The 27886-nt window shown below is 38.0% G+C and overlaps 2 protein-coding genes across 10 annotated transcripts in view; both read left to right on the top strand.

Annotated features, from left to right (window-relative positions):
* NDUFV2 (NADH:ubiquinone oxidoreductase core subunit V2) overlaps nt 1-1388 on the top strand; it is a 33984-nt gene extending 32596 nt beyond the window's left edge. Inside the window, exon 8 of the mRNA XM_026005943.2 lies at nt 1232-1388. Within this exon, the coding sequence (XP_025861728.1) occupies nt 1232-1325 (94 nt within the window). The 3' untranslated portion in view covers nt 1326-1388. The remainder of the gene's footprint in view (nt 1-1231) is intronic.
* A 3092-nt stretch (nt 1389-4480) lies between these two features.
* Nucleotides 4481-27886, top strand: part of ANKRD12 (ankyrin repeat domain 12) — a 125302-nt gene continuing 101896 nt past the window's right edge. For 2 of the 9 annotated variants that reach the window (XM_072734889.1, XM_072734891.1), the window contains exon 1: nt 4497-4809. The gene's annotated coding sequence lies outside the window, so the exon portion shown is untranslated. Of the gene's footprint in view, nt 4810-5211; nt 5273-27886 lie in introns of those variants that run through there. The other 7 variants (XM_026005945.2, XM_026005946.2, XM_072734892.1 and 4 more) reach the window with 7 other exon arrangements.

Here is a 27886-nt window from a genome sequence, read left to right as displayed (position 1 = left end):
GTCAGGGAATAGGAGGGGTGAAGTAGAAGTAGGTGCTGAGCTGGGCTCGAGGTCAGACAGGGGCAGAGGTGAGTGATTACCTGGGAAAGTATGTGTGGGGGTGAACAAAGACAGGTTGTTCTACTCTGTGCTGCCTCTCTATAGATTCCTGCATAAGGGCTTGTTCTTATTTTCTTTGTGGCTGTGGTAGCTACTCTGGTCTGGAACCTGTTTTTGAAAAGTTACTACTACTAATATTGCTTTAAAAAATATGAATACCAATATAATTTGTTTTCACTGCCTCTAAGGAACACCCTACGAAATCTTCAAATTCCCATTTCCTTTAATTCCTGTTTATTTCCAAATATAATGTGTAAGTTTATATTCCATTGTGTTCAGTGATAGTGGATCTCAATAAAATTCAAATACAAAAAGAATACAATGTTCTAGTTTATTAAAAAATATATTTTTAAAAAGACTTATTTTTAGAGAGCAGGAGAGAATCTCAAGTAGACTTAATTTTAGCAGGAACGAAGCTTAAGTAGATAGACTTCTCACTGAGCAGGGCTCCATTCCACAACCCTGAGATCATGACCTGATGTTTAACCCACTGAGCCACCCAGGCACCCCTAAAATATGATTTTTAAAAATGTCCTCTGGGTTTGGGTTATTTTATTATAGTTCTTAGCTCTGATCCTTGGACAGCTGGTGAATCCCCTAAGCCTTGGTTTCTGTATCTGTAAAATAAGGCCAGTATCACTTGTCTCATGACATAATTGTAAAGATTAAATGAACTAATAATATCTGTACACTGCTCAGTAACTGGTAACTAGTATTAGAGTTACTTTTATATTTTTCATATTTATGATGACTTTTGATATGTGTGTTTTCATATGTAACCGAAAATCTTGCAGAGGTTGAAATGTTTGAATTAAATAATCCATGCATGGGATGCCAGGGTGGCTCAGTGGTTGGGCGTCTGCCTTTGGCTCAGGACATGATCCTAGTCCAGGGATGGAGTCCCGCATTGGGCTCCCTGCGGAGCCTGCTTCTTGAACCTCTGTCTCTCTGCCCCTCTCTCTCATGAATAAATAAATAAATTAATTAATTAAAATCCTTAATAAATTAATAATGCATGCAATTCTTGAATGAAAAATAGTGGCTTAACTGGGCTGTTGTGAAGAAGTTATTTTTTTAAGTAAAGATTTATAAATGGTAATCATTAATAGTTTACTGTCACTTGCTCTTTCAGGAGTGGACGCTTCTCTTGTGAGCCAGCCGGAGGTCTTACGTCTTTGACTGAACCACCCAAAGGACCTGGCTTTGGTGTGCAAGTGGGACTTTAATTTATATATTCAACTGTAAATATGTCACTGGAAAAATAAAGAGGAATCTCCTATCTACATAAACTTTTTATGTTACTTGTTCATTTCATGGTGTATACCTAGCAACTTGCTGCTGTCAGTGTCATGATAAAACTTCAGAGTACCATTTTAGAGTCTTTTGCTATCTATGGCTAACTCTAAAGACATTATTTCATAATCTAGTTAACAGTCATTCCAATGTCATCCATTTTCAACTGCCAGGTCACTTTTATCAATAACATTAGATTATTGTCAAGTAAAAACTGTCAAATTTCATATATATTTTGCTTTTCCATCTTTAACTAGAGCCAAATCTTAAGTTAACATGATCTTTCTATAGACTTTGTTAGTACTCCCTTTAAACATTTTTAGATTTACAGCACATTATTGTTACTCTATTTCCAACTGGTAAGTGACACCTCAAGCAGAAGTGTGAGGAGGATAAAGTAATTGTCTTTAGAAGTATTGTTTATCATTTTAATAAAAGTAAGGCACTTCATTATTATTGTATACTGCAAGAATAGAAACTGGGCGAAGAGAATGGAAGTACAATCTGAGTTTGAAAAACAGTCAATATACAAAATATACTCTTCCATTGAATGCATATTTCAGCTTAGAACAAAGGCTAAAACCTGCATATTATGCATTTTCAAGAAACCAGCTACGGTGCATTAGTTCTGCAAGTTGAAAAAAATTAATAGCCTTAATGCAGGGATAAATCCAAATCCAATTGTTTCAGGATTTCTTGAAGTCATTGTTTGGCCTTGTTCTTCTGGCAGACTAACCAGTAACTAGTAGTAATTATGGTGCTTAAAAAAATTATTTTTAAGAATAGCTTTAAAAAAGTTTTTAATCTGAGAAGGTAAACAAGAACAGTAACTTTTTAACTGGCGGAGAAAAGTAACAATGAAAATGCCTCTCTTCTATCCTAGAGCCCTCTTGACTTTTGTAAAAATGCCTTACTTTGACATAATTTTTTTTTTTTTTTTTCTACTAGAACAAAAATTAGAAGTGGGGAAGCTTCAGATACCGGGTGAAAAAAGTAAGACCTGTATTAAGGACATGCACTGAATATCAATTTTTATGTAATGTTTTAAAAATAGAAAATTAATTTTAGATCATTATAATTATAGGCATACTGTTATACCATTATTCAAACTTTTTTTTTTTAAGATTTATTTATTTATTCATGAGACACAGAGTTAGAGAGAGAGGCAGAGACACAGGCAGAGGGAGAAGCAGGCTCCTCAGAGAGAGCCTGATATGGAACCAGATCCCGGATTCTGGGATCACGACCTGAGCAGGCGCCCAACTGCTGAGCCACCCAGGCGTCCCTCAAAACGTTTTCTATAGTTCTTAGGTCATCACGTTGTTTTACAGTAGTGCATATCAGGATTTTGAATCTTAAATTTTTTGCCAATTTTAACATAATACTGGTTTTAATGTTTCTAGTTAGCTTTTAAAAACACCTGGCAGGTAAAATCTTATTACAGTAATCCAAGATGGTTTCAAAATGAAAATGAATGCACTGATTAAAATTTCCTTGCTAGTTTTCAGGGATGATAGCTATATCCTGGCCTATTTCTCAAACCTCTAGGGAGAGGTAGGCATTGTATGTGTGTTAACCACCACTTGCTCCCTCATTTCCTCAATTCCTAACTCTGTGCTGTTATTTGAGGAGGAAATCTTACTGCTGTTTAATGACAAGAATCAAACAATATATCATAATCTCTTCTGACAAAGAATCTAATACCACTTTTTTTGTAGCCCCTACTAAATGTTGCTAGAGGAAACTACTGATTGCTCAGAATTACTTGGCTGTAACTGTATGGGGCCACTGCTCCAGAAAATCCTACAGCACATGACAAGTTATGAGTATTTGCTGCAGACGCATTACATACGTATAGACTAACATGACAAGGAAAAAAATTAGTCACCTTTAATGAAGTTTATGCTTTACGTAATCTGTTGGGATTTAACTTTGTGTCAGGGCTGAAAAATATCTGTAGTGACAAATTTGTAACTCCATTAAGTCACAGGTGCTGTAGAGACCGCTATTAACGACTAGGGAGGTGGTTTCCGTCCAATTTGTGTAACTCCTTTGGTGGCTAAACAAAGCCATGTACAAACTGTCGCAGGTTAACTTCGATGTAAATAAAAAGCGTTAAAAATTAAGTCACAATAAAATGGTTTCCAGCAGATTATGTAACCTTTGGTGGTTAAATAAAGGCATATACAAACTATCCGAGACTAACCTCGATGTAAATAAAAGGCGTCCAGAAGTAAAAGTACCCGCTGCCGGTAGGCCGAGGCCGTCAATACTCCTCACGCACGCCTCCAGTACTTGAGCAGTTCCCTCTGAGACACTATCTCGGATGTGGAGACCCCTGTCTCTGAAAGCAGGTCACTGGGAGGTGTGACTGGGAGAGCGGCACGGTGGGGTTCGCGGGGTGCCCGCAGCAGGTGCACGTTAACCGGCGCAGGTGTGGCGGGCGCGCCGCGACCCAGCCGAGTTCCCGACACGCGTCCGGGCCTCGCCGGAGCGCAAGCGCAGTGGCGCGCGGACCCCGCCGCGCGCCGCCGCGCCCCACGTCTCCGGACGCCCCGGCCCAGCCGTCTGCAGCCGCGGATTTACGGGGTACACGCCTCGCCTCTGCGGTCGGCACATATTTTCCGGGGTCCCACCTCACAAACTCGCCCACCCGCCCTGCAAAAATAACATGTGAATACCCTGCGTTCAGCCTCTTCTTCGCCGCCGCCATTTCCAGAAGTTTCCAGTCACAGCCACTGCCATGGTCCCCACAAAGAGCGACGGCAGAGCCGTGTGGCCCCGCAGCGTCTGCGGAGCCCGCGCGGCTTTCCTGCGCGTCCCTAGATTCCCCCCTCTGGCTAGGGGCCGGCGGCCGGGAGGCAGACGGCGACGCCTGGGTGGGGCGAGGAGAAGGAGTTCCGGCCTGCTCCCCCGCCGCCTCCTACTTGGTACCGTCCGCCTCCTCCGCCCCGCGGCTCGGGAAGCTTCTCCGCGGAGCTGAAAGAGCGGCGGGGGCAGCGGGGAGGGGCCGGCGGAAGGGGCGGGCGGGCGCCGGGGGCGGGGCGCTCACGCCGCCCGTCCCGTGCCCACCGAGTCACGTGCCCGCGTCGCAGCCAATCGCCGGGCGGCGCTGTCCTGGGAGCGAGGAGGTTGTGGTGAGAGACGGACGGAGACCGGAGATGTTTTCAAGCCCGGCCTCCGCGGCGTTCGTGGCGGTTGCAGCGGCGACGAAGACAACGACAGCGACGGCAACACCGAGGCACTCGTTCAGGGGGTAAACCCTCCTGCGCCGATCGTGCCTCGGGTCCGTGAGGGTGAGGGGGGCGTGGCGACAGGCGAGGAGGAAGGAGGGGCGCGGTTTCGAGCCCCGTCCCCGGCGCCTGGGAGGAGACCCCTCAGTTCCGCGCTGCTCCCGTCCCCCCTCCCCGGAGCAAGGTAGGGGACGCGCCAGGCCCTCCCTGCCGCGTGCCGCCCGGTCCGGCCGCCCCGCGGCGCCGCCGGCCTGACAGTGACAGGCCGTTAGTGGCCGGGGCGCGGGGCCGCCCCGCCCGCCGCCGCCCCTCCCGGAGCCGCGAGGAGCCGCGGCGCGGCGCGAGCTGCCGGCGGGGCGAGGGCGGTGCGGGGGGACCCGGCGGGGCGACCCCCCGCCGCCGCTGCCGGGGTTGGGCTGCCGCCGCCTCCCGGAACATGGCGGGGCCGGGAGGAGCGTGTGCGTGCGAGTGTGCGCGGCCCGAGAGGGCGCCGGCGGCGTGCGGCGGCCGGACCCGGCGGGGCGGGGCGGGGCGCGGGGTGGGGGGCGCGCCCAGGCCGCCGCGCGCGCCCGTCCGTCCGCGGGGAGCCGGGGTGCGGGCGCGGCCGCGGGAGACCGCTGCGGCCCCAGCGGGAGGGAGCGTCGCAGGTACCGGGGTCCTGGGAGAGGACGAGCAAGGGGGAGTCTGAAGGGGAAGGAGAGCGGCGCGCTGCGGTTCTGTCGTAAATGCCCCTGTGGGCGCTCTGCCGCAGTGGGCAGTCGGGTCGCTTCGCGCTGCTGCAAGTGCCCCTTCGAATGGTAGCCGTAGACCCTTGGAGCACGTCAGGGTCTTAGAGCTCATTTAGAGGGAGGATATGGTGTGACGCATCCTCGAGGATCCCAAAGCGTGGAATAAACGGTTGTACAAAGAGGTTACCGAAGCCCAGCTGACAGCTGTTTTAATAATAACAGTAAGAAGCAGTTTGGGATGGGAAGTTACCACTATTGCACCAATCGAAACCGTAGGAAACCTTTTAAGCAGTGCAGTCGTTGACATTGTAATTTCCACCGGACACCCGCGGCCAAACTGCGAACGCGATGGAAACGGGCTGCAGATTCAGTGATGTGTAAAGCCTTGGAATTACGAGTGATCCCGAAGTTGAAGTGAACCTGTGTTCTTAGTCATGGACTCCTTTTTTATTTGAAAATGGTTTACGTAAATTATGAAGGAAGGCGAACCGGTAAAACTGCTATTTTAAAATAAATTGACTTTATTAAAAACATATGCTCAAGTAGGCTGTTAGAAAATCTTGGGCACTGATCTGTTTCAGTTTCTTCAGTCATTATACAAAGGCTTTCCTGGAGATTAGCTCAGAACTGGCAGAACATACGCTCTATTGGTGCCAAGTGGCTTAAAAACAAATTGAGATAGTGTTGACTGTGTAAGATCAGGTCATTGTATTAACCTATCTTGTTGGGGAAAGTCTTTAATTTGGGCTAAAGGCAAAAAAAAATTTTTTTTTTCTTTAAAGACTGAGAATGTTTCCCCAGGAGATTATAGGCAAGAAGAGAAAGGTTTTACTGCTTAAATATCTGTTATAGTTGACACAAGTACTAACTAAATTTCTTTTAGGGGAAGGTCTCCAGCCGGCTTGGCTAAAGTCAAACTTAGGTATTCGGGGTATGTGTTCTATTTTAGGGGCAGACGAGGTGTTAAAATGAACTAAAATCTAAGTGTTAAGTGGTATTCATGGAAGGAATAGAGTTAAAAAAAAAAAAGAAAGAAAAAAAAAGCAGGATTCCTTTAGTGTTTTTCATCTCTGTGATTAGGGTGGTTATGTGAGCAAGCAGAGCTGGGAAAGTGAAAATCTAGGGATGAGTATTCCGTGAGGAATATATGAGGAAGAATGAAGAGAACTAAAATATTCCGATGATGAAAGAACTTAGTAGTTGTTCAGTCTCTGGTTTTAGTTCTTGTATATCAGGAAGGAAGGAAAGAAAAAAAAAAAAAAAAACACTTAAATTTTGTTTGGAGACCAGTGCCTACTCAGTGGAATGAATTTAAAAGGAAGATTTTTTTTTTTTTTTTTTTTGGTGAAGGTGTTTATGTATTCTCTTTTTTTTTCCTGTAGAAGTTACTGGAAAATGTGATAGTTTTCTGAGGTAGCTTGTAGAAAATGGTAGTGGGATATTTGAAAGACACTTTGTTGGAAAAGAGATTTTTATTCTAAGGAGTAAGAATAATAGTAAAAATACTCAATTTGTTGGCAGTAGCTGACTGGTAGTTAAATTTTCTTCATTCTTGTTTTAAGAGCATTATTACAGTCTAAAAAGAGAATGATCTGAGAGATTATTTCCATCACAGCCAATAAGAGGTTTAGACTGCGTTCTGTATGTAAACTTCATGATACTGAAGCAATGTCTTATCAGAAAGGCATGAAAATTTTGTCTGACAATTGGAATAGGTTGCTTAAAAGTTATTCACAGTACTTTGTGATTTTGAACTTGTTGCTGAAATTAACATGTATTTCTAAAATGCCTGTATTGTGTAAAGGGTATAGTCATGGTGATTTGTCCTTAGAACTGGAAGGGACCTCAAATTTTCTAGTCTGTTTTCCTCAAGAGAAAATAAAGTCCTGGTAAGGTGAAATGACTTACCCAAGTCACTACAGCCTATTTAAAAAGTTTGTCGTTTGGGCCTAGAGATTCCTTTCTTTGAAAATGCTAACGCCTCTGTCTTTAAGAAGTAGCTTTGTGGAGTAGTGGAAAGAATATTGAAATATAAATGAGAGGTTCTCAGTTTGGATTCCTGATTTAAGAAAAAAAAAAATCACTTGATTTATTACTTCCTAACTGTGGTTCTTGACAAATCACATTAACTTTCAGAACCTTTTTAATCTATAAAAAGTAATTTTCCTAAATAATTTACGAGGTTGTTGGATGGAACAAATGCGATTACATATGGAAAGCAGGAGGCTTACTATAAACTTTTATAGATATAAAAAGTGGCAATATTTTTGTGGCAATATTTAAAAAATAAATACAGTCTTACCGTGAAACAAGGTGTCTGATCCCTAGGTTTTTGCTTAGCCTTAGCTTTATTGTTTCCAGCACCTGCTGTTTTACAGATTATAACTCCCTGTAGATACATTTTCTGATCCCCACTTAGTTCTAATCTTAGTAAAGCCTCTTACGAACATTTTAAATATTGCAGTTGTTAGAGCCTGACTTCCTCTGGAGAATATGAAGTTTCTCCATATAGCATTTGAAAACATTCTCATTCACACTCATGCATGCATAATCTGTTTAACAGTGGCTTTTAAAAAGTAATAGTGAAAGTATCTTAGTTGCGATGTTAATTTGTCTGTTGCTAGTTTCCACATATGGCCATAACAGGAGATAATTTCCTTTATAAACTTCTCTTTGAATGGTTTGTGTTAAGGTTATCTTGTACATCTAAATATATAGAAATGTCCAGATTTTTTGTTTGCTGGCTCTCACTCTTATGTTTAAAGACATTTTCTTCTAGTGCTTTAAATTGATAACACTGGAAAAACAATATGTCAGTATTGTTTATTATAATATTACATAGATTACCTGTAATCTTGAAGCTAAAAGTTATGATAAACATTGATTGAGCACTTAGAATATGAATTATCTGTTCAATGTTTTATGTAAAATATTTAAAATTTTCAAAATAACCCTGTTAAGTAGATACTATTATTTTTCTAACACATGGTTGAGGAAAGTGAGGCTTTAAACTGTTTTGTGTAGATATTCACAGACATTAAAAAAGTGACAAGACTGTATTCCTGTTCTAAACCATTTGTCTGTGCTCTGTCTCTAATTAAGAGTGTTTAGCTGATTTTGCAAAGTTTTAAGGCAGTGTTTCTTAAATTTCAGACTTCATGAAAATGAGGGCCAGATATTCTACCTTCTATTGTGTTGGTCAGAAAAACAAAAAGAAAAGTAAATACTTTATGAGAATCTTGGAAGGTAGGCAGCAAGCCTTTTCTGAGATGTTGAGATGACTATTGGGGTTTTTTATGTTAGTTGTCAGAAGCAAATGAATCTCACCAGCTACAGAAGGACTGTGGTTGTTAACATTACAAGAGGCGATTTTAACAAACTCCGCCTTTATGTTGGTGCCATTTTTATAAAGAAACATATTTAATCATAGTGACTGGAGAGAAAAAGATCACTAACCAAACTCATTAAGGACTTTTATAAAGGAATAGATCCATCAATAGTAAGTTTGTCCAGTTTAGAAAAATAGCATCCAAGACTTGATTTTCCAATTGAGACCTTCCAAAATGCTAAGAAATTCAAACTCTGAAATTCTTAGAAAAATTAACTTTAAACACGAAATGCTTCCAGATTGAGATAAGTAGAAAAGATAAACATGAAGCTACAAGTTATAAGGTGGAAGTAATTTCTTTTTCTTTGGCATCTCAAATATTGTCTATTCTTTGGCCAATCCTTAATATTTACTTATTGCCCTAAAATTGTTTCAATATATATAGTTTACTTTTATGACTTTTGGTTTGTATTTGGGCCATAATTAGTGGAAATATCACAATATTTGTGATAAGTATCATATTTTTTCCACTTTCTTAAAGATTTTTTTTCAATTTTAAAATTAAGCAATGTCTGTACCTAAAATGGGGCTCAAATTTACAACCCCAAGATTGAGTTGCATGCTCTTCCTACTGAACCAGCCAGGTGCCCCCAAATAACATATTTTTAAACTACTTTGTTGCTTGAAAGAGGTGAGAGAATCTTGTAGCTTTTCAGATTTCGGATTGTTCTTCCTTCTACATAGGAGTTTTGTCTCCTGAATTCTAATAGAGAACAAAAACTGCATGTGTGGTTCCCTCTTCCTAGAAATAGCTGTATTGACTCTATACAAGATAATAGTATGTAAGAAATATGGTGCTGTGTGGTTCATGAAGTACTTAAAAAAAAAAAAAGATTTATTTGAGAGAGCGTGAGTCGCATGCAAGCACGGGGGTGGGAAGTGTGGAGAAAATCCTCTATCAGACTCTGCTGAGTGGGGAGCCTGAATACAAAACATGGGGGCTGGATCCCAGCACCCTGAGATCATGATCTGAGCCGAAATCAAGAGTTGGATGCTTAACTGACTGAGCCACTCCCGTGCCCCTGTTCATGAAGTACTTTTTACTTCAGATCCTTTCAGTTTCACAACTACTCTGAGATCAGGAAAACATCAGCTAACCTGATGATGTTGAACCATGGATAGGAACCAGGTTAAAATTCTCTGGCAAAATGCTAGACTCTTGAAATTCACTGGAGAAAGAGAAGTATTAACATCTAAAGGAAGAAAGAAGAAACACATATTTTTATTTTCCTTTATACCAAAGACACGTTGTACACACAGCCTTCTTTCTATTTTGTTTCACCTTTTCTGAAACTTAAGCAAGGTAGGAGTAAATACTGAAAACATTCTTTATACCACTTTACTAATAAGTGGTGATTGAGAACATTAAAAGTTTTACAGAATGTTTTCAACAATTTATACAAAAATATTTTAACTAAAAAGAAAGCTTTGTTACATTCTGTTGTTCTGTAGTAAAGTCTTATAACCTCTGAGTTAAAATAAGTCCTTTTTACCAGAGTTTAATTTTGAGTATTTGAAAGTTACTTGGTGATCAAGAAAAAGAACTTTTATTGAGCTTCTGTACTTGAGGTAGTGTTAGATATCTTCAGATACGTTATGTTAATCAGTGATGAGAGTAGAGATCTTAAATACCTAAGTTATAAAAATACTTTAAAAAGATGTCACTGAAATATCTCCAACTTGAGATACCAGTACTCAAGATCTAACTTGAAATTTATAAGTGCTGTATAAATACAAGTTTGTTGCTGTACAAGAAATTTTTCTTAAGATCAAGCTAATTCATTCATAGATTTACATTGAGGTAGGTCATCCAGTGGTGGTTATTCAACCTTCAGAAATTATTCCTGTCTTCCAGGTGTTCATTAAAACATCCCAAGAATAAAGATGAGTGTTCTCTTTAAGCTGCAGTTGAACAGGATAAAAATACCTTTTTACTGAGTTTCTGTTTGTCCTCATATCATTGAAAGTAAACAAGAATGTTTGACAGCAAATTGGCTTACTCATTCTTCCTTTCCTTTGTCCCTTCTCTCCTTCGGGGCTCCTCCTTCCCCTTTAGATGCTAGTGTTCCTTTGCCTTTGCAAACACCCAGTGAAAAATATACCTATCTGTTGTTGGTTGACAATTTACATTTTTGTTATTAGATTTAAGTATTACTGCTTACACTTTGTATTTCAAGGCTTTTGTCTTTAATTATGGTATGAATATTGATTTTAGTAATTTAGATCATTAGCTAATATATCAGGAAATAATCATTTTCATTTTCTCTTCTGTGAACTGACACTTCATATTCTTTGGACATTTTTCTGTCTTTGTTCCTTCTTATTGAAAACTTCTAGGAGTGGCAATCAAGAATTTAAACAACTTTGAAAACTTTTAGGGTGTTTTTAAACTACAAAAATAATATATGCATATTATTAAAATAAAAAACTATGTAATAAAAGGGTTATTACCAATTCTCCAACCTCCCCCTCTGGATATTCTTTGTTTATTAGAGATTGTTAACCTTCTATATGCTATAAATATTTTTTCTAATTAATCATTTGTATCAGAACTTGGATTTTACAGCCTTTTGGCAAACCCCAGAAGAAACTGGCTCTCTGCAAATTGTTACCTTATTGAGATGATAACTCTTTGGACTCTCTTATTATACCTTCACACCTCTAGTCCAAGAATTTATCCAGCCTATAACTTTTGTGAACTTTGATGTTAGGGAAGATGGAGCTGAAACAGTGGGAATCCTTTGAGCTTAGGGGAAAACTGGAGTGTCTCACATTTAAGTCATGTTCATTATGGAGTGCCTGTTAACTTGTACAGGTGTAATTACAAATGATCTGTGATTGATAATAGGCCCTCTATATAGCTTTTCATTCGCTCCTTACAGTGACTTTGTAAAGTTTATCTTGTTCCATTTTTTTTATTTTTAAGAAATCTACACCCAACATGGGGCTCAGACTTGACTCTGAGATCGAGAGTCACATGTCCTACCTACTGAGACAGCCAGGCACTCTCTATCTTATTCCCATTTTAGAGATTCGATTCGATTAAAATCTGTGGCTGTGTTGTTTCCTCAAGAACTACGTCTTTAAAGAAGTTAGTGATATTAAAAGAAAAAAGAGATAAAGTAATAGATAAATTTTTTCCCTTTTAGGGAAAAGTATTTTGTGTTCTGGATTATGGATTTTTTTGAAGAGTGAAAGGATTTGAATCATCTAGTTTGACAGTGTAGTAGTTTATCTCTGGGTATTGAATTTTTGAATTTGAAAGTAACTAGAATTTTTATCTTTTCTGAGTTTTCAAGTTGAACAAATATCATGGATATAATATTGTAAACATTTCATAGTTAAATTTTAAATATTTCTATGAGCAGCATTGCATTTATCACTGTTGAGACAGGTGTTTGGGACAAGCAAAGACAGTATTATGGTCTCTGTCTTTTTTAAGGGTTTATACTCAGTGAACAAAACTGCATATGAAATAGGACAGTATTTTTTTTTTAAGAATTAATTTATTTGAGAGAAGTGGAGAGCATGAGCTGGAAAGGAGCAGAGGGAGAGGGACAAGCAGACTCTTCACTGAGCATAGAGCTAGATGTGAGATTCAGTCCTATGATCCTGAGATCATGACCTGAGCTGAAACGAAGAGTCGACACCTAATCGGCTGAGCCACCCAGGTATCCCAGGATTGTATTATTCTTAAACATCTAAATTGCTTTCTGGTTGGTATACACAGGAGCATAGTAAGCCCTGCAAGGACATAGATGGTGTTTATCTTGTTCAGTATTGTACACTCAAACGAATTTCATCACACTGTAACGAGTCATTGTATATTTATTGAATGACCGAGAACCACCCCAATGCCAGTGACAGAAGAATGGTTTGATTGGCATAAGAAGGCTAAGGAAGAAAAGACGAGTAGTACATGAGATTACTAAGATGAGGGACTTAATGAAAATGAATTTGCAAGATAAAAATGGTATAGTGCAGATTTTCTTAGAATGATTATAGACATTGTGTGGAATTCAATAAGACACAAGAAGATCAGTAATAAGGTTCTTAGGTCTTAAGGTTTTATGTCCCAATGCTCTAAGCATATATCTGAAGAAGACATTCTCTTCTTACATGGAGCATAAAATCTAGCAGGAAGACATAGTTATTTAAAGCAAGGATCCATAATTAGAGGTTCTGTAAACATTTGAAATTACATTGCAAATTCCTTAGTGAATATGCCTTCAGAGTCTGAAATAGGTATGTCCAAAAGAGACTAAGAATCACTGACTTGAAAATTTAAGTTCAATTTTGATCTAGAATCATATTCTTAAATAGTCCTAAACTTGTGTTTTTAGGTATTATTTTTATAGTATTATATATTATAGTATATATTATACTATACTATAGTAATATTTCCTTTTGATAGACAAAGCTCTTTAATATTGGCACTTTCAGTGGGATTTGCCTCCCCGCCCCCCACTTTGTAACATTTGTGTGGTTAGGTATCCAGAAATGTTTTCTTTTAAAAGTGAAACAAAACATGCATGTATGCCTTCCCATGGGGATTGGAGTTTTCATAATACTACCCTTTTCTTGTTACTTTCTTACAGTTATTTTAATACATTAAATTTACTCTGCTGTGGTAAGTTAGCATTACCATATTTTTCCTTATTCTCTTCAGTATACTTTGGTAAGGAACCAGTTTATAATTCTAAGTTAGTGTGGCTAAAAGAGCTACCAGTAACATGTACATATATTACTCTGAGCTGGTTTAGAGCATATTTTCTTTTAAATGCCTTGAAATATGTTATCCTGAATTCTTGGGTGTCGTATAGTAAGTAGGTTTATGTTGGAGAGTATGCAGGGTACAGAAAAAGTGAAGTTACAGATAAGGACTGAAATTTCAACCCTGGTGTGAAGTCATATGGAAGCTATAAATTTTGGCTCCAGTGTGAAGCAGTGTTACAACCCATGGTATAGTTGGGTCAGGGGAGGAATAGTGTGGTATGCAGATTAGAAATAATTTAATGCTTCCACTAACATTGCTCTTTCAAGGTACTAATTTCAGCAGTTTCTCTAACTCCATAAAGAGTTTGGGCATAGATAAAGGTGAGTTTCAGGATCAAAAACTTGCGTAGTATAGAAGCAGTGATTCTTGTGAACTATTCTGTTTTTTTATGCCATGGCCTTTATCCTAAATTTCTTATATTTTTATGTGCTGGTGTTAAAATTACACCAAATTATCTAAAAATTAAAAATACTTCCATTTAGGGCAGCCCGGGTGGCTCAGCGATTTAGTGCCACCTTCAGCCCAGGGTGTGATCCTAGAGACCTGGGATTGAGTCCCACGTCAGGCTCCCTGCATGGAGCCTGCTTCTCCCTCTGCCTGTCTCTGCCTCTCTCTCTCTCTCTCTCTCCCCCTCCCCCCCTCCCACTCTCCCCCCCCCCCCCCCCGTGTCTTTCATGAATGAATAAATAAAACCTTAAAAAAAAAAACCCTTCCATTTAAAAGTAAAATATGTGGGGATCCCTGGATGGCTCAGCAGTTTAGCACCTGCCTTTAGCCCAGGGCATGATCCTGAAGTTCTGAGATAGAGTCCCACATCAGGCTCCCTGCATGGAGCCTGCTTCTCCCATCTGCCTGTGTCTTCTCTCTCTCTCTCTCTCTCATAAATAAATAGAATCTTAAAAAAAAAAAAGGTAAAATATGTGTCCTGTCATTTTAAATGAAAGCAATAAAAGTGAGATCGTTACTTGAGATTAAACTGTGAGATGTGGGATCCTGCCTTTGGCCCAGGGTGTGATCCTGGAGTCCTGGGATCCTGTCCCACATCAGGCTCCTGCATGGTCTGCTTCTTCCTTTGCCTGTCTCTGCCTCTCTCTCTCTCTCTCTCTCTCTCTCTAATGAATAAATAAATAAAATCTTTAAAACTAAACAAACAAACAAACTGTGAGGTGTATTTAGAATGGCACCAGATTTATATTGCAAAGATCAGCTGCTGGTTCTTTGAGGAGCAGGAGAAGGGGGCAAAGTTAAAATACCAAAACCTTTTTATTTTGAAATACTTTAAATAATGTAAAAGGTACAGGAAACAGCATAATGAACTTCCTGGGTACCTATCACCAGCTTAAGAATTAAACATTACGAACTAGTGGAAGCCCTCTATATACTTTTCCTGAATCCATTTCCTCACTCCCTCAAGGGAATTCCTATCTCCCTTTGTACAAACCTCCCAACAGTGACATTTCCCTTTCTCTAGACCTATGTAATTTCTTTCTTCACAGTTCACCGTGAACTCTACATTTTAACTTTATTGCATATTGCATATGACAGAGTGGTCTGAGAAGGGGAGTTGAAAGTAAGACTATATGTGAGGTAAAAAATCTGCCTTAAAATATAGGCAAGGGAAAGTTAGATTTCATCACTGTTCTATTTGCAGAACAGAATTGATAAGTTATACGTGAGAATAATCTAATAACATAATTATTTTAGGAAGAATAGTGTGGTAGCAGCAGTGTAGAGTAGTCAGTCTCAAAGGAAGTGGTGATTTGCTACCTCATTTTGATTGACTGATTTCCTCCTAATTTTTGTACGTTGGTGAGATTTTACTTGGACTCAAACTTTAACATCTTGATGGAAGAGAAAGGAGCGGGTGGCAAAATCCTTAATAATGAGCGTTTCCAGTTCCAGGATTTGGGGAGTTACCTCCGACCCCCTTTAGAATCTGTTGACAGTGCAGTGAATACAAATTAGCTAATAGATTTCTAGTTTAGCCATCAGTAATTTTTTTCATCCCCCATGCCAGCCATGCCAGGAATGCTACACCTAATCATTTTCTCTGAGCTCTTGCAGCCCTCTACTGGTCTAGGGAAGTTGCACAATTTAGAACCCTATAGGGCTAAGAAAGAGGTCAGTAACTCAGCAACTCATTTTTAGAATCTTTAAACTTTAGAAGGTATTTATGCCAACTCTCTCAATTGCAGATGACTATTTTATATAATACACCTTAACAATTCTGGAAATAAATGTATACATAGTATATTAGATACCTGTGGCAAATAGATCGTTGTAAGCACACTGCCTATATTATATTCTTTAAAAAATCTGAATGTATTTTTAGAATGTGGTCCTTTATAGTCCAGTGTTTGACAGTGTCAAAAACATCTTTTTACCACTAATGTCTTTTGTAAGTATTGTCTAATAAAGTAACGAGAATTTTTTTTTAAATTTCAGCTATTAGTTGCTACTGTTAGAAGATAAACACAACAGAAGAATGCTAATTGCTTCTTTTATTTTTTTTTAAGATTTATTTCTTTATTTGGGAGAGAGAGTGTGCACATGTGTCCGGGGGAGGAGTAGAGAGGGAGGGAGAGAATCTCAATCAGACTCCCTGCTGAGCATGTTGCAGATGCCCTGCAGGGCTCAATCCCATGACCCAAGCCCAAATCATGAGTAGGATGCCGAAACAATCCCATGACCCAAGCCCAAATCAAGAGTAGGATGCCGAAACAACTGAATCACCCAGGTGCCCCTTAAATTATCTTACTTTAAATTACTTTCAGCAACTTTCTGTTGCTGGAGCCAGAAACATGGGTATTATTCTAACCTCCTTACTCTTGTTTACTATTACTCCCTATCTCACAACTGGTCATTATACTTTAAGTGGTTTCCTAGTCTCTCATCTGACTTCTTTTAGTCTTCCAAAGTTTCACCAGCAGCCTTTCTAAACACTACTTGAGTTATGTCACTGCCTTTTTAAAAGTTTTAAATTGCTTTTTGTCATTAAGATCAAACAACACAATCACAAGGTGCCTCATAATGTGATCCCTTCCTACTTCTTTAAATTCATTTTCTACCCATTGTACTTCGAGTTTTGCTATCCTCTCAGTGTGGCCTGCTTTCTTGTGTGGAGTGTGTGTCCATACCTATGCACATGCTTATCCTTTTCCCTCTGCAGCCCTGTCCATATCTACCTGCCTGGTGGTCGTCATCCTCAGGATCATCTTAGTGTTACCTCTCCTTGAAATTCCCCAACTATACCCCCATTTACCTGCAGCTGAGTTGGGTGATCTCTTTGTGTTAGTGTTGCCTTATTTCTGTAACATTTATTGTTCCATATAGTAATTAACCTGTCTTTCATTCCTTAAAAACAGTAAATTTCCTTTAGGCTAGGATTGTGTCTTGTTTATCTTTAGTTCCATTGCTTAGCATATAGATGCTTAGTAAATGTTAAGTAATTGAAAATTGTATGAGCAAACTGGGTATGATAGCTAAGGAAAGTATCTGTAGTTAAATAGATTAAGATCACATACTTAATTCATTTTTTGAAATTAGGAGAATCAGTTCTTTTAGATCAGTGTTTGTTGGACATAGTTTTCACGATTTATATATGTTGAGGAAAGAATTGGGGGAGATAAAGAATGGTAGAATTTTAGAGCTAGAAGGGACTTCATTTTAAAATGAGAAATCTGAAACCCAAAGAGTTTAACTTAGAGTTACAGTGAGAACTCAGGTCTTCTAGTAGTTATTTTGCTAAATTTCTCCTGATATGTTTTGCCGGGATTAGTACGTATTGGTTGTTTATATTTCAGGCATTTGGGGTATCAAAATAGTACTCTTATTTTGTACCATAGATTTATTTTTGTGGAATTTTGAAGGTAACATACACATACAGCTGAACCAAATTGACCATTTATCTTGTATTTACTTTGAATAGTCTTCTGAATTACCTGCCATGCTCAGATTCCTGAAAGATATAATATTTAGCAGCACCAACCCAAAAGCAGCCTCTATTTACAGGACTGAGCTTCTGTCCTGAATTTTACTTCCTTTCCTATTCTGGTGGCTGGATTTGAAAACATAAAACACGTTTAAAAAAAAAAAATGCCTCTTACTTTCTCTTTACCTCTGTTTCAAGCAGTCTGTCACCTGTCATCTCATTATTCTTTCTCCAGGACACCATAGTTCTCCAGAGCAAACCAAGGGAAGGTTGACCTATTTTATTATTTTTTAATTTTTATTTTTTAGATTAGAGAAGTAGAACGTGATCATTAAAACAGTTAATATAGAACTGTGTAAAATAGACCATAAACTTAAGGACTTTTAAAAACATTATTTAAAGGACATTGTTGAGGATAGTTTATTTTAAAGGATGTGGTTGTTTATCTTCATCTTTGCATGCTGTAGGTTAAATTGGTCATGTATGATTTTAGTTTCTTGATCTGGAATACAACCATTATATTTTTGTGGGAAAATGTTATGAAATAGTTGCCAGAAAATATTGTGGTGAAAGTCAACCATTGCTTACTTAGGGAAAGTATGATAAAGAAAGCACAATTCCTCTTTTGTAGACTGAATTCTCCCTTAAATGATGTAAGTACATGGTGGGGGGAGGGAGAATGTCCAGTTAATATCCCAGAAACACGGCCATTTATTGTGAAGCCTTTTCCATTATTTTTTCAGAACCGTTTTTAAAATGTGAGGGAATTAAGCTGTATGGTCTTTTTTTTTTTTTTTTTTTTTTTTTTTTAGCTGTATGGTCTTTAAGTAGGAAATACTATTTACATGGATTGTTGTATACTCTTTTTTTGCCTGGGGGGGAAACAGCAATAAGGATATCATAATTTTTTAATGATTTAAGCTATCAATTTTGTATTCATAGAAAAATAGAATTTGGAGTAAAATTATTCTAAACCTTTTATTCTGGAATCAGAATTTTGGAGGAGTAGGAGATCTTCATTGTCATCTAGCCTAACATTACTTTCAAGAAGAAACAGGAATATTGAGACATGATGAAGGTCAACCAAAAAGTCAGACTAGAATCTTGGATTTAGAGAAAGTAATGGTCACTTTCCTAACTGAATGACTCTTAAGGATCATTGAATTCTGTTGCTATAATTTGGTCCTTTACTAGTTGCCTTTTTTTTGTTTCTTAAAATGATTTTGGAGGAAGCATTTTTGCCCCTAAAGCAGCTGAAACAGGAAAAATGGAATTCTCATTCTATGCTTATGGTTCTATCTTTGTTTTCTTTGGATAGAATATAAAATTAGTGGTAAATTTAGAGGGCAATATCTGAATATTTTATATGTAGCAAGGACTATGCTAGGTATTATTTTATTACTTTCCATGTCTATCAGTTGAGTTGTATGATTTTATAATATAGCAGAATTTAAGTAACTTTAATTTTGTTTTCAATTGTATTTAAAGTGATTGTTCTGGAGCCTTCCAGACAAAATGGTAGACTGAAGCTCCCTTCTTTATCAGATATGTGGGAATGCTAGATAAAAATAAAATATAAAAAATACACAGCCGAGTTTGAAAACTAGAAAGAGGAATCTGCAGGTGCCTGAAATGGAAAAAGGACTTAAAATCATAATAGAAAACAGAGAGAAGCCCCTTTTCCTATAAAAGAAACAGATACTCCAGATACTGTGAGCTTTACTGCATTGGTGGAATCCACAGGCCCAGGAATGGCAGGGAGTTGAGCCCAGACCAGGAAGGGTTTGAATTATTCATGTGAATGAGGCAAACGAAGTCCAGCTTAGCTGCCTGGTTTATTTTTCCTGATGCATCTTCTTCCTGTCCTTTTATTTTCAACCTTTTTAGTAGCCTTTTGTGGTTTCTTTTACAAAATATATTGCTGAATCTTTTTTTTATCAGCCTCAGACTCTTACCTTTTCATTAACAAGTTTAATCCATTTTCATTTATTGTATTAACACATTGGAAATTATTTACATTCTGTTTACTAAACTTCTAGTTATTTTCCACAATCAGTTTTTTGTTTTTTGTTTTTTTGTGTTTGGGGGGGGGGGTTGTTTTTGTTTGTTTTTTTAGATTGTATTCATGAGAAACACAGACAGAGGGAGAGAGGCAGAGACACAGGCAGAGGGAGAAGCAGGCTCCATGCAGGAAGCCCGATGCGGGACTCGATCCCGGTACTCCAGGACCACGCCATGGGCCGAAGGCAGGCGCCAAACCGCTGAGCCACCCAGGGATTCCCCCCACAATCAGTTTTTTAATCCTAAATATATATGTGTGTGTGTGTGTGTGTGTGTGTGTGTTTGTGTGTGTGTGTATAATGTACATATCTTACCTGTAAACAAGTACTTAAATGACTTTCTCACTTTCCTCTGGTCTGCTCCACACCACCCTCTACCCTTAGTCTCCCAGTAGCCATGTTGATGTTCTGTTGAATTTTAGTTCTAGATTGTTAGGGTATTCTTCAAGCATCCATCCATCCTTTTTCTTTTTATATAAAATATGTTCTATTAGGTTATTTACTCACTCTTACTGGCATGTATCATATAGTATTCTCATAGATTTATTTCAGTTCGTATTTGAGTACCTATATAAAAGCACTTTCAACAGGGTTTTTGTACGTAAACATTCTAAGGCTTTTTATCCCTGAAAATATCTTTTTTTTTTCCTGAAAATATCTTTAGTTATCCTCACTTTTAAATACTCGATTAGATTAATTACAGATTTTTGGTTTGAAATTCTTTTCCTTTAACATTTTGAAAATACTACTACGTTATTTTTTTGTTGCTTGTGTTGCTCTTTGGGTTTCCTTGAACCCTTGTCAGCACAGTCTTATCAAGACTTTAATCAAGTCTTTTAAGTGAAAACAGTGTCTCATTTTATAGTTTTAAAATTGGATTTGAATGCTTCTGTGTGTTTATTCAACATTCGTGTTTCTTTTTCCTTGAGCTGCCTCTGTATCTTCTGTTTGGGGGTCGGGGGAGTTAAGTTGTCTTTTTTTTAGTGATTATTAGTCCTCTTTCATTTGTGTTGCAAATGTTTTCATTTGTTGTGTGATTTCTGTTTATGATATTTGCATTTCTAGTTTACAGAATTACTTAGGATTTCTAACAAAATGACTTTCGGCTTTTATGTCACATTTTAGAAGAACTTACCTAACTTCAAGAATTTTTCTAGGTTTTTTTTTTTAATTTTTTAAATTATTATTTATTTATGATAGTCACAGAGAGAGAGAGAGACAGAGAGGCAGAGACACAGGCAGAGGGAGAAGCAGGCTCCATGCACCGGGAGCCCGATGTGGGATTTGATCCCCGGTCTCCAGGATCGTGCCCTGGGCCAAAGGCAGGCGCCGAACCACTGCACCACCCAGGGATCCCTAGTTTTTTTTTTTTTTTTTTTTCCTTTTTAAGATTTACTTATTTGAGAGAGAGAGAGCATAAGCATGAGCAGGAGGGGCAGAATGAGAGGGAGAGAGAATCTGAAGCAGACTACACAGTGAGTTGGAGCCCAATGCAGGGCTTGATCTCATAACTCTTAGATCATAACCTGAGCTGAAACCAAGAGTCAGAGGCTTAACTGACTGCACCACCCCGGTGCTCCTCTGGTATTTTTTTATGTTTATTTCTTTGACCCAGGTATTAACATTTTTAACTTGTCAGAATTACTCAAAAATTTATTTGATAAGATTTGGCAAGAAAATTTTGAGAAAAAGAATGATGGACTAAAATTTATTATAAAGCTGTACAAAACTATAAATAAAATAAGAAATAAAATACTCATTTGCAAAAAGCAAAACTAAACCATCGAGTGTTGGTACAAGAACGGAAAGATAGGGGATCCCTCGGTGGCTCAGCGGTTTGGCGCCTGCCTTTGGCCCAGGGCGCGATCCTGGAGTCCTGGGATCAAGTCCCACGTCAGGCTCCCGGCATGGAGCCTGCTTCTCCCTCTGCCTGTCTCTCTCTCTCTCTCTCTCTATGTCTATCATGAATAAATAAATAAAATCTTTAAAAAAAAAAAAAAAAAGAACGGAAAGACAGAGAGTACTGAAACATACTAGAAAGCCCAGAGACCAATTTGGGCATATAAAGGAATATGATTGTTACTAAAGAGTGGCATTACAGATACATGGGAAGAGTTAAAATGTCAAAAGAAGGGGCTCCTGGGTGGCTCAGTGGTTGAGCGTCTGCCTTTGGCTCAGGTTGTGACCTCAAGATCCTGGTATTGAGTCCTGCATCAGGCTCCCCCGCGGAGAGCCTGGTTCTCCCTCTGCCTATATCTCTGTCTCTTTCTCTGTGTCTCTCATGAATAAATAAACAATATATATTTTTCTAAATGTCAAAAGAAGTTAAAGGAGATAAGAGTGAGTATATTTTCTGGTCTTGACGTAGACAGTTTAAGCCTAAGGAAAAGGAAAGATTCATAAAGAAAATACAAGCATAAAAATATATTTTTGGTAGTACTTTGTGTATAGTTGATTTGACACTTGTGTTCATAGCATTATTCACAGGAGTGAAGAAGTAGAAACAACCTGAATGTCCATCTATAGATAAATGGGTAACAAATTGTGGTATATACATGCAATGGATGGAGTAATATTCACCCTTTAAAAGGAAGGAAATTCTGATACATGCTACAACGTGGGTGAACTTTAAAGACATACTGAGTGAAATAAGCCACTCATAAAAAAACAAATATATTAAGATTTCTCTTCTACATGGTATCTAGACAGTTAAATTTATAGAGACAGAGTAAAATGGTGGTTACCAGTGGCTGGGAAGAGTAGAAATGGGGAGTTGCTGTAGGTATAGAGCTCAGTTGGGGTATGAAGAAGTTCCGAAGATGACCAGTGGTGATGCTTGCACAGTAGTTGAATCTGCTTCATGCCACAGAACCATAAACTTATAAGAAATAACAAATGATTGTGAAGATATGGAGAAAAGAAAATCCTTGTGCAGTGTTGGTGGTGATATAAACTGGTGCAATCACTATGGAAAACAGTGTGTAGATTCTTCAAAAAATTGAAAAGAGAGCTACTGCATGATTCAGTAATTCCGGTTCTGGGTATCTTTCCAAAGAAAATGAAAACACTAACCCAAAAAGATTTATGCATTTCCATGTTCATTGCAGCATTATTTGCAGTAGCCATGGTACAGAAACAACCTAAGTGTCCATTGATAAATGAAGATGTGGTGTGTATGTACAATGAAATATTCAGTCTTTAAAAGAATGAAGTCTTGCCATTTGCAACAATGTGGATGGACCTTGTGGGCATTACATTAAGTAAAATAAGTCAGAGAAAGACAAATACCGTATGATCTCACTTACATGTAAAATCTAAAACAAAACAAAACAAAACAAAAACACAAAGCTTATGGATTATAGAGACCATATTTCGACCATATTGCTGGTTGCCAGAGGTGGGGAGTGGGGTCTGAGCAAAATAGGTGAAGGGGGTTAAAAGGTAAGTTGACTTGTAAACAGATGGCTTCACTCTTCCATGTTACCAATTACCAAACATTCAGAGTATATTAATACCAGTCCTCAAACTTTTACACAAAATACGACAGGAAGGAATTCTTCCAAAATAATTTTATGGGGCCAGAATTGTCCTGATACCAAAACTAGACAAGATAACACAAGAAAAGAAAAATTGCCACCACTATCCCTGTTGTGAATGTACAAACAAAAATTCTCAACAAATACTAGCAAATCAAATTGAACAGTGTGTTGAAGGATCATACCTGATGATCAGATGGGAGTTATTCTAGGTATATGGGGGTGGTTGAAAATCCTCAAATCAGTCAATGCCCATTGAAAAATGAAGGGTAAAACTCCGTATTATCTCGATACATGCAGGAAAAGCATTTGACAAAATACAACATCCATTTACAATTAAAAAAAAATACATTCAACAGAGCAGGTATAGATGTAATGTACCTCAACATAATAAAGGTTTTATGTGAGAAGCTCAGAGCAAACATCAGAATCAGCAATGAAAGATTGAAAGTGTTTCTCTACAATCAGGAATAAGACAAGGATGCCCATTCTTGCTGTTTTTGTTCAGCACAGTATATGTAGTCCTAGGCAGAGCAGTTAGGCCAGAAAAAGAAATAAAAGATATTTAAATAGGAAAGGAAGAAGTAAAACTGTCATTGCAGATGACATAATATGTAGAAAGAACTCTACCAAAAAACTGTTAGAGCTAGTAAATAAATTCAGTAAGTTTGTGGGATATAGAGTCAATATGCAAGATCTGTTGCATTTCTGTATACTAATAATGAACTATAAGAGAAATCTGGAAAACAGTCCCATTTACAATTGCATCAAAAAAATTACCTAAGAATAAATGTTACCAAAGAGGTGAAGGCCCTGTATATTGAAAACTGGAAGACATTAATGGAAGCAGTTGAAGATGACACAAATGGAGAGAGATTCTGTGTTAATGGATTGGAGGAATCAATATTGTTAAAATGTCCATACTAGCCAAAGCAGTCTATGGATTCAGTGCAATCCCTATCAAACTTCCAGTGGCACTTTTCACAGAAATAGAACAAAGAAATTGTAAAATTTCTATGAAACCACAAAAGATCTCGAATAGTCAAAGTAGTCTTGAGGAAGACCAAAGCTGAAGGTCCCATACTCCTTGATTTCAAACTATATTACAAAGTTTTAGTAATTAAAACAGTATGTTACTGGCATAAAAAGAGGCACAGAGGTTACTGGAACAGCGTGGAGAACCCAGAAATAAACTCATACATATGTGGTTAATTTACAACAACAGAGGAGCCAAGAATATACCTGGGAAAGGACAGTCTCTTCAATAAATGGTACTGGGGGAACTGGACTACTGTCTTATATCCTAAACAAAAATCCACTCAAAGTTAAAGAGCCTAAGTCATGAAACCATAAAATTCCTAGAAGAAAACGTCGGCGTTTTAAGCTCCTTGACATAGGTCTCGGCAATGGTATTGAATCTGACACTGAAAGTAAAAGCAAGTCTCACTGTTTAAGTGAGACTACATCAAATTAAAAAGCTTCTGCACAACAAAGGAAACCAACAAAATGAAAAGGCAACGTCCTGAATGGGAGAAACTATTTGTAAATCATATCTGATAGGGAGTAATATCTGGAAATTATAAAGAACTCATATAACTCTAGCAAAAAAAAAAAAATCCAATTTAAGAATAGGAAGATCTGAATAGACATTTTTCCAAAGACCACCTGCAAGTTGCCAACAGGTACACAAAAGAATGCTCAACATCATTAATCATTAGGGAAATGTAAATGAAAGCCACAATGAGATATCTGCTCACACTTGATAGAATGGCTATTAGACAAGAAGTTAAGTGTTGATGCAGATGTGGAGAACAGGGAACCCTTCTCATGCACTGTTGGTGGGAATATAAATTGGTACAGCCACTATGGAAAATAGTATGAAGGTTCCTCAAAAAATTAAAAATAGAACTATCATATCTAAGAATTCCATTTTTTAAAAAAAGATTTGTTCATAGAGACACAGAGAGAGAGAGAGAGAGAGGCAGAGACACAGGCAGAGGGAGAAGCGGGCTCCATGCAGGAAGCCCGACGCGGGACTCGATCCCGGGTCTCTAGGATCACGCCCTGGGCTGCAGGCGGTGCTAAACCGCTGCGCCACCGGGGCTGCCCTAAGAATTCCATTTTTGAGTATCTGTGCAAAGAAAACTAAATAGTTGGAAAGACATATGCACCCCCGTGTTTATTGCAGCGTTGTTTACAATAGCCAATATGTGGAAACAGCCTGTTTGTTCATTGATTGATGAATGGATAAAGAAATTATGGTATGTATTGTAGAGAAGGAAAAATTCTTCCTTTATACTTTAAAGTTTTAGAGCTGGACTAAAAATTAAATTTACATGAGACGGATTAACAGGAGAAAAAAACCCAAATCTTTATTATGTGCTCATGGGGGCCCCATAATGAAATCGACCCAAGAAATGACCAAGGCAGGAAGTTCTTATACTTTTTAGACAAAGACAGATTTGTGAGGAATTGAGAGGGTGAAGAAAACATGTTTGGCAACTTTAATTAGTAGGAATTCTAAGTGAAATTTGGGCTGAGGTAGTAGATTAGTTTCTGTAGCTTTGTAATTTTTGAGGTCCCTATCTCTGGTGATAAGGATGCCTTTCTACTTTTTAGTACAGGCAGGGTGCCTTTAAATGGGAGATCCAGTTCCTACTTTCAAGAGGACAAAAGAGTATGTAAGTGTCCTTGCACTGGCTGTTTCCCAAGTAGCTACAATTCAAAATAATTGATATGTCATTGTGGTAGATTTTGGGTGGCTTTACCCTGCCCCTACAACACACACATATTGGAATATCATTCAGCAATAAAAAAAGAATGGAATCTTGTCTTTTGCGAAAACATGGATGCCCCATGAGGGCAGTTGTGCTAAGTGAAATAAGCCAGACAAAAAGACAACTACTGTATGATCTCCCTTAAATTTGAGATCTAAGAAAAAACAGCAATAACAACCAACCAAAAAAACAAGTTCATAGATACAGAGAGAGCAGATTAGTGGTTGCTAGAGGTGGGGGGTGAATGGTGAAGAGGGTCAAAGATTAAAAAAACAGTGGGAAAAAGTCATAAAGATGTAATATACACATAGTGACAGCATGGCTAATGCTGTATTGCAAATTTGAAAATTGCTAAGAGCAAAACTTAGAAGTTCTCATTGGGAGGGAAATAATTTGCAACTGTGTATGGTGACAGATGTTAATTAGACTTATTGTGACCATTTAACAATATATACAAATATGGAATCATGTTTCACACTTGAAACTAATGTAATGTTACATGTCAATTGTACTTCCATAAAAAAAGTTGAGGTGGCAAATTCTATATTAGGTATATTTTAACACAATTTAAATTTTATATATAACTCAAATATAAGATATATAGTTATGGATGCATAGTTATAATTACTATAATTTAACCACAATTTATAATTTAAATTTAAATCACGTATAATTTGTATACACCAAGGCATACTTCGTTTTATTGTGCTTTACGGATGCTGCTTTTTTCTTTTTTCTTTTTTTTGCAAATTGGATGTAACGGCAACCCTGTGTTGAGCAAGTCTGTCTGCCATTTTTTCCAACAGCATTTGCTCACTTTGTTTCTTTGTATCACATTCTGGTAATTCTTACAATATCTCAAAATTTTTCATTATTATATTTGTCATAGTGATCTGTGATCAAGGATTACAACTCAGAAAATTTTTTTTTAATTAAGGTATGTCCATTTTTTTAACTTAATAGATTACAGTGTAGTGTAAACATAAGTAGTGTAAACGTAACTTCCATGTGTGCTGGAAAACCAGAAAATTCATTTGATTCATTTCATTACAGTTTTCACTTTACTGCAGTAGTCTGGAATCAAACCTGCAATATCTATGAAATATGTGTGTGTGTGTGTGTGCGTGTGTGTGTGTGTGTACACAACAAAAATAATAGCATCATTTTTCTGCTTTGACAAGACAATAGAAAAATGATAAATACCACAGTAGAAAACTAGCAAAGGATACTAAAAATTCTGGAGAAAAATGGAGTAGTGGCTAAAGTGCAGTGAAAAAGTTTCTGATAGTGAGAAGTCCAAGAACCTAAAGGATCAGTGTGAGATAGGATATAGACATGAACTTTGAGGAAAACCGTGACGGAAGAGGGATTTGAGGTAGAGATATAGGCTGTGATAAAAGGCAGTATGAGGTAAAGTGACTGGGAGGTTTGTAGGTGCTTGTAGTAAAAAGGGTAGAGGGAAATGTTATTTAATGGTTCCCAAATCATTAAAATTACCTGGGGGACTTTCTTTCAATAAATATTTTACTTTAAAGATTTTCAGAAAAATTTTCAAAGATGAAATAGAGTTACTATATCTCACACCAATTTTCTGTTATTGTCTTACATTATCATAGTACAGTTGTCATAATTGATACATTATTATTATTTGAAGTCTTTATTCAGATTTCTATAATTTTTACGTAATGTCATTTTCCTGTTCCAGGAATCCCATGCAGGATGCCATCTTACATTTAGTCATGTCTCCTATGCTCCCCTTGGCTGTAATGATTTCTTGACTTTCCTTGTTTTTGATGGTCTTGACCATTTTAAGGAGTACCAATCTGGTATTTTTGAAGAGTGCCCCACTATATGAATTTGTCTTAGTTTTTCTTGTGATTAGGCTAGTGTGTTTTTAGGGAGGAAGACCACATAGGTAAAGTGCCATTTTCATCACATCTTATCAGGGGTACATACTATCCATGTGACTTGACCACTGTTAATGCTAAGTCACTTTGCTGAGATAATATTTGTCAGGTTTTTCAAGTTACTTTGTTTTCCCTCTTTCTGTGCTGTATTTTTTGG

Source organism: Vulpes vulpes, chromosome 13 (assembly GCF_048418805.1).
Source record: "Vulpes vulpes isolate BD-2025 chromosome 13, VulVul3, whole genome shotgun sequence".
NCBI lineage: Eukaryota > Metazoa > Chordata > Mammalia > Carnivora > Canidae > Vulpes > Vulpes vulpes.
The sequence above is the reverse complement of the archived record's forward strand: the minus strand, read 5'-3'. Positions and strand labels throughout refer to the sequence as shown.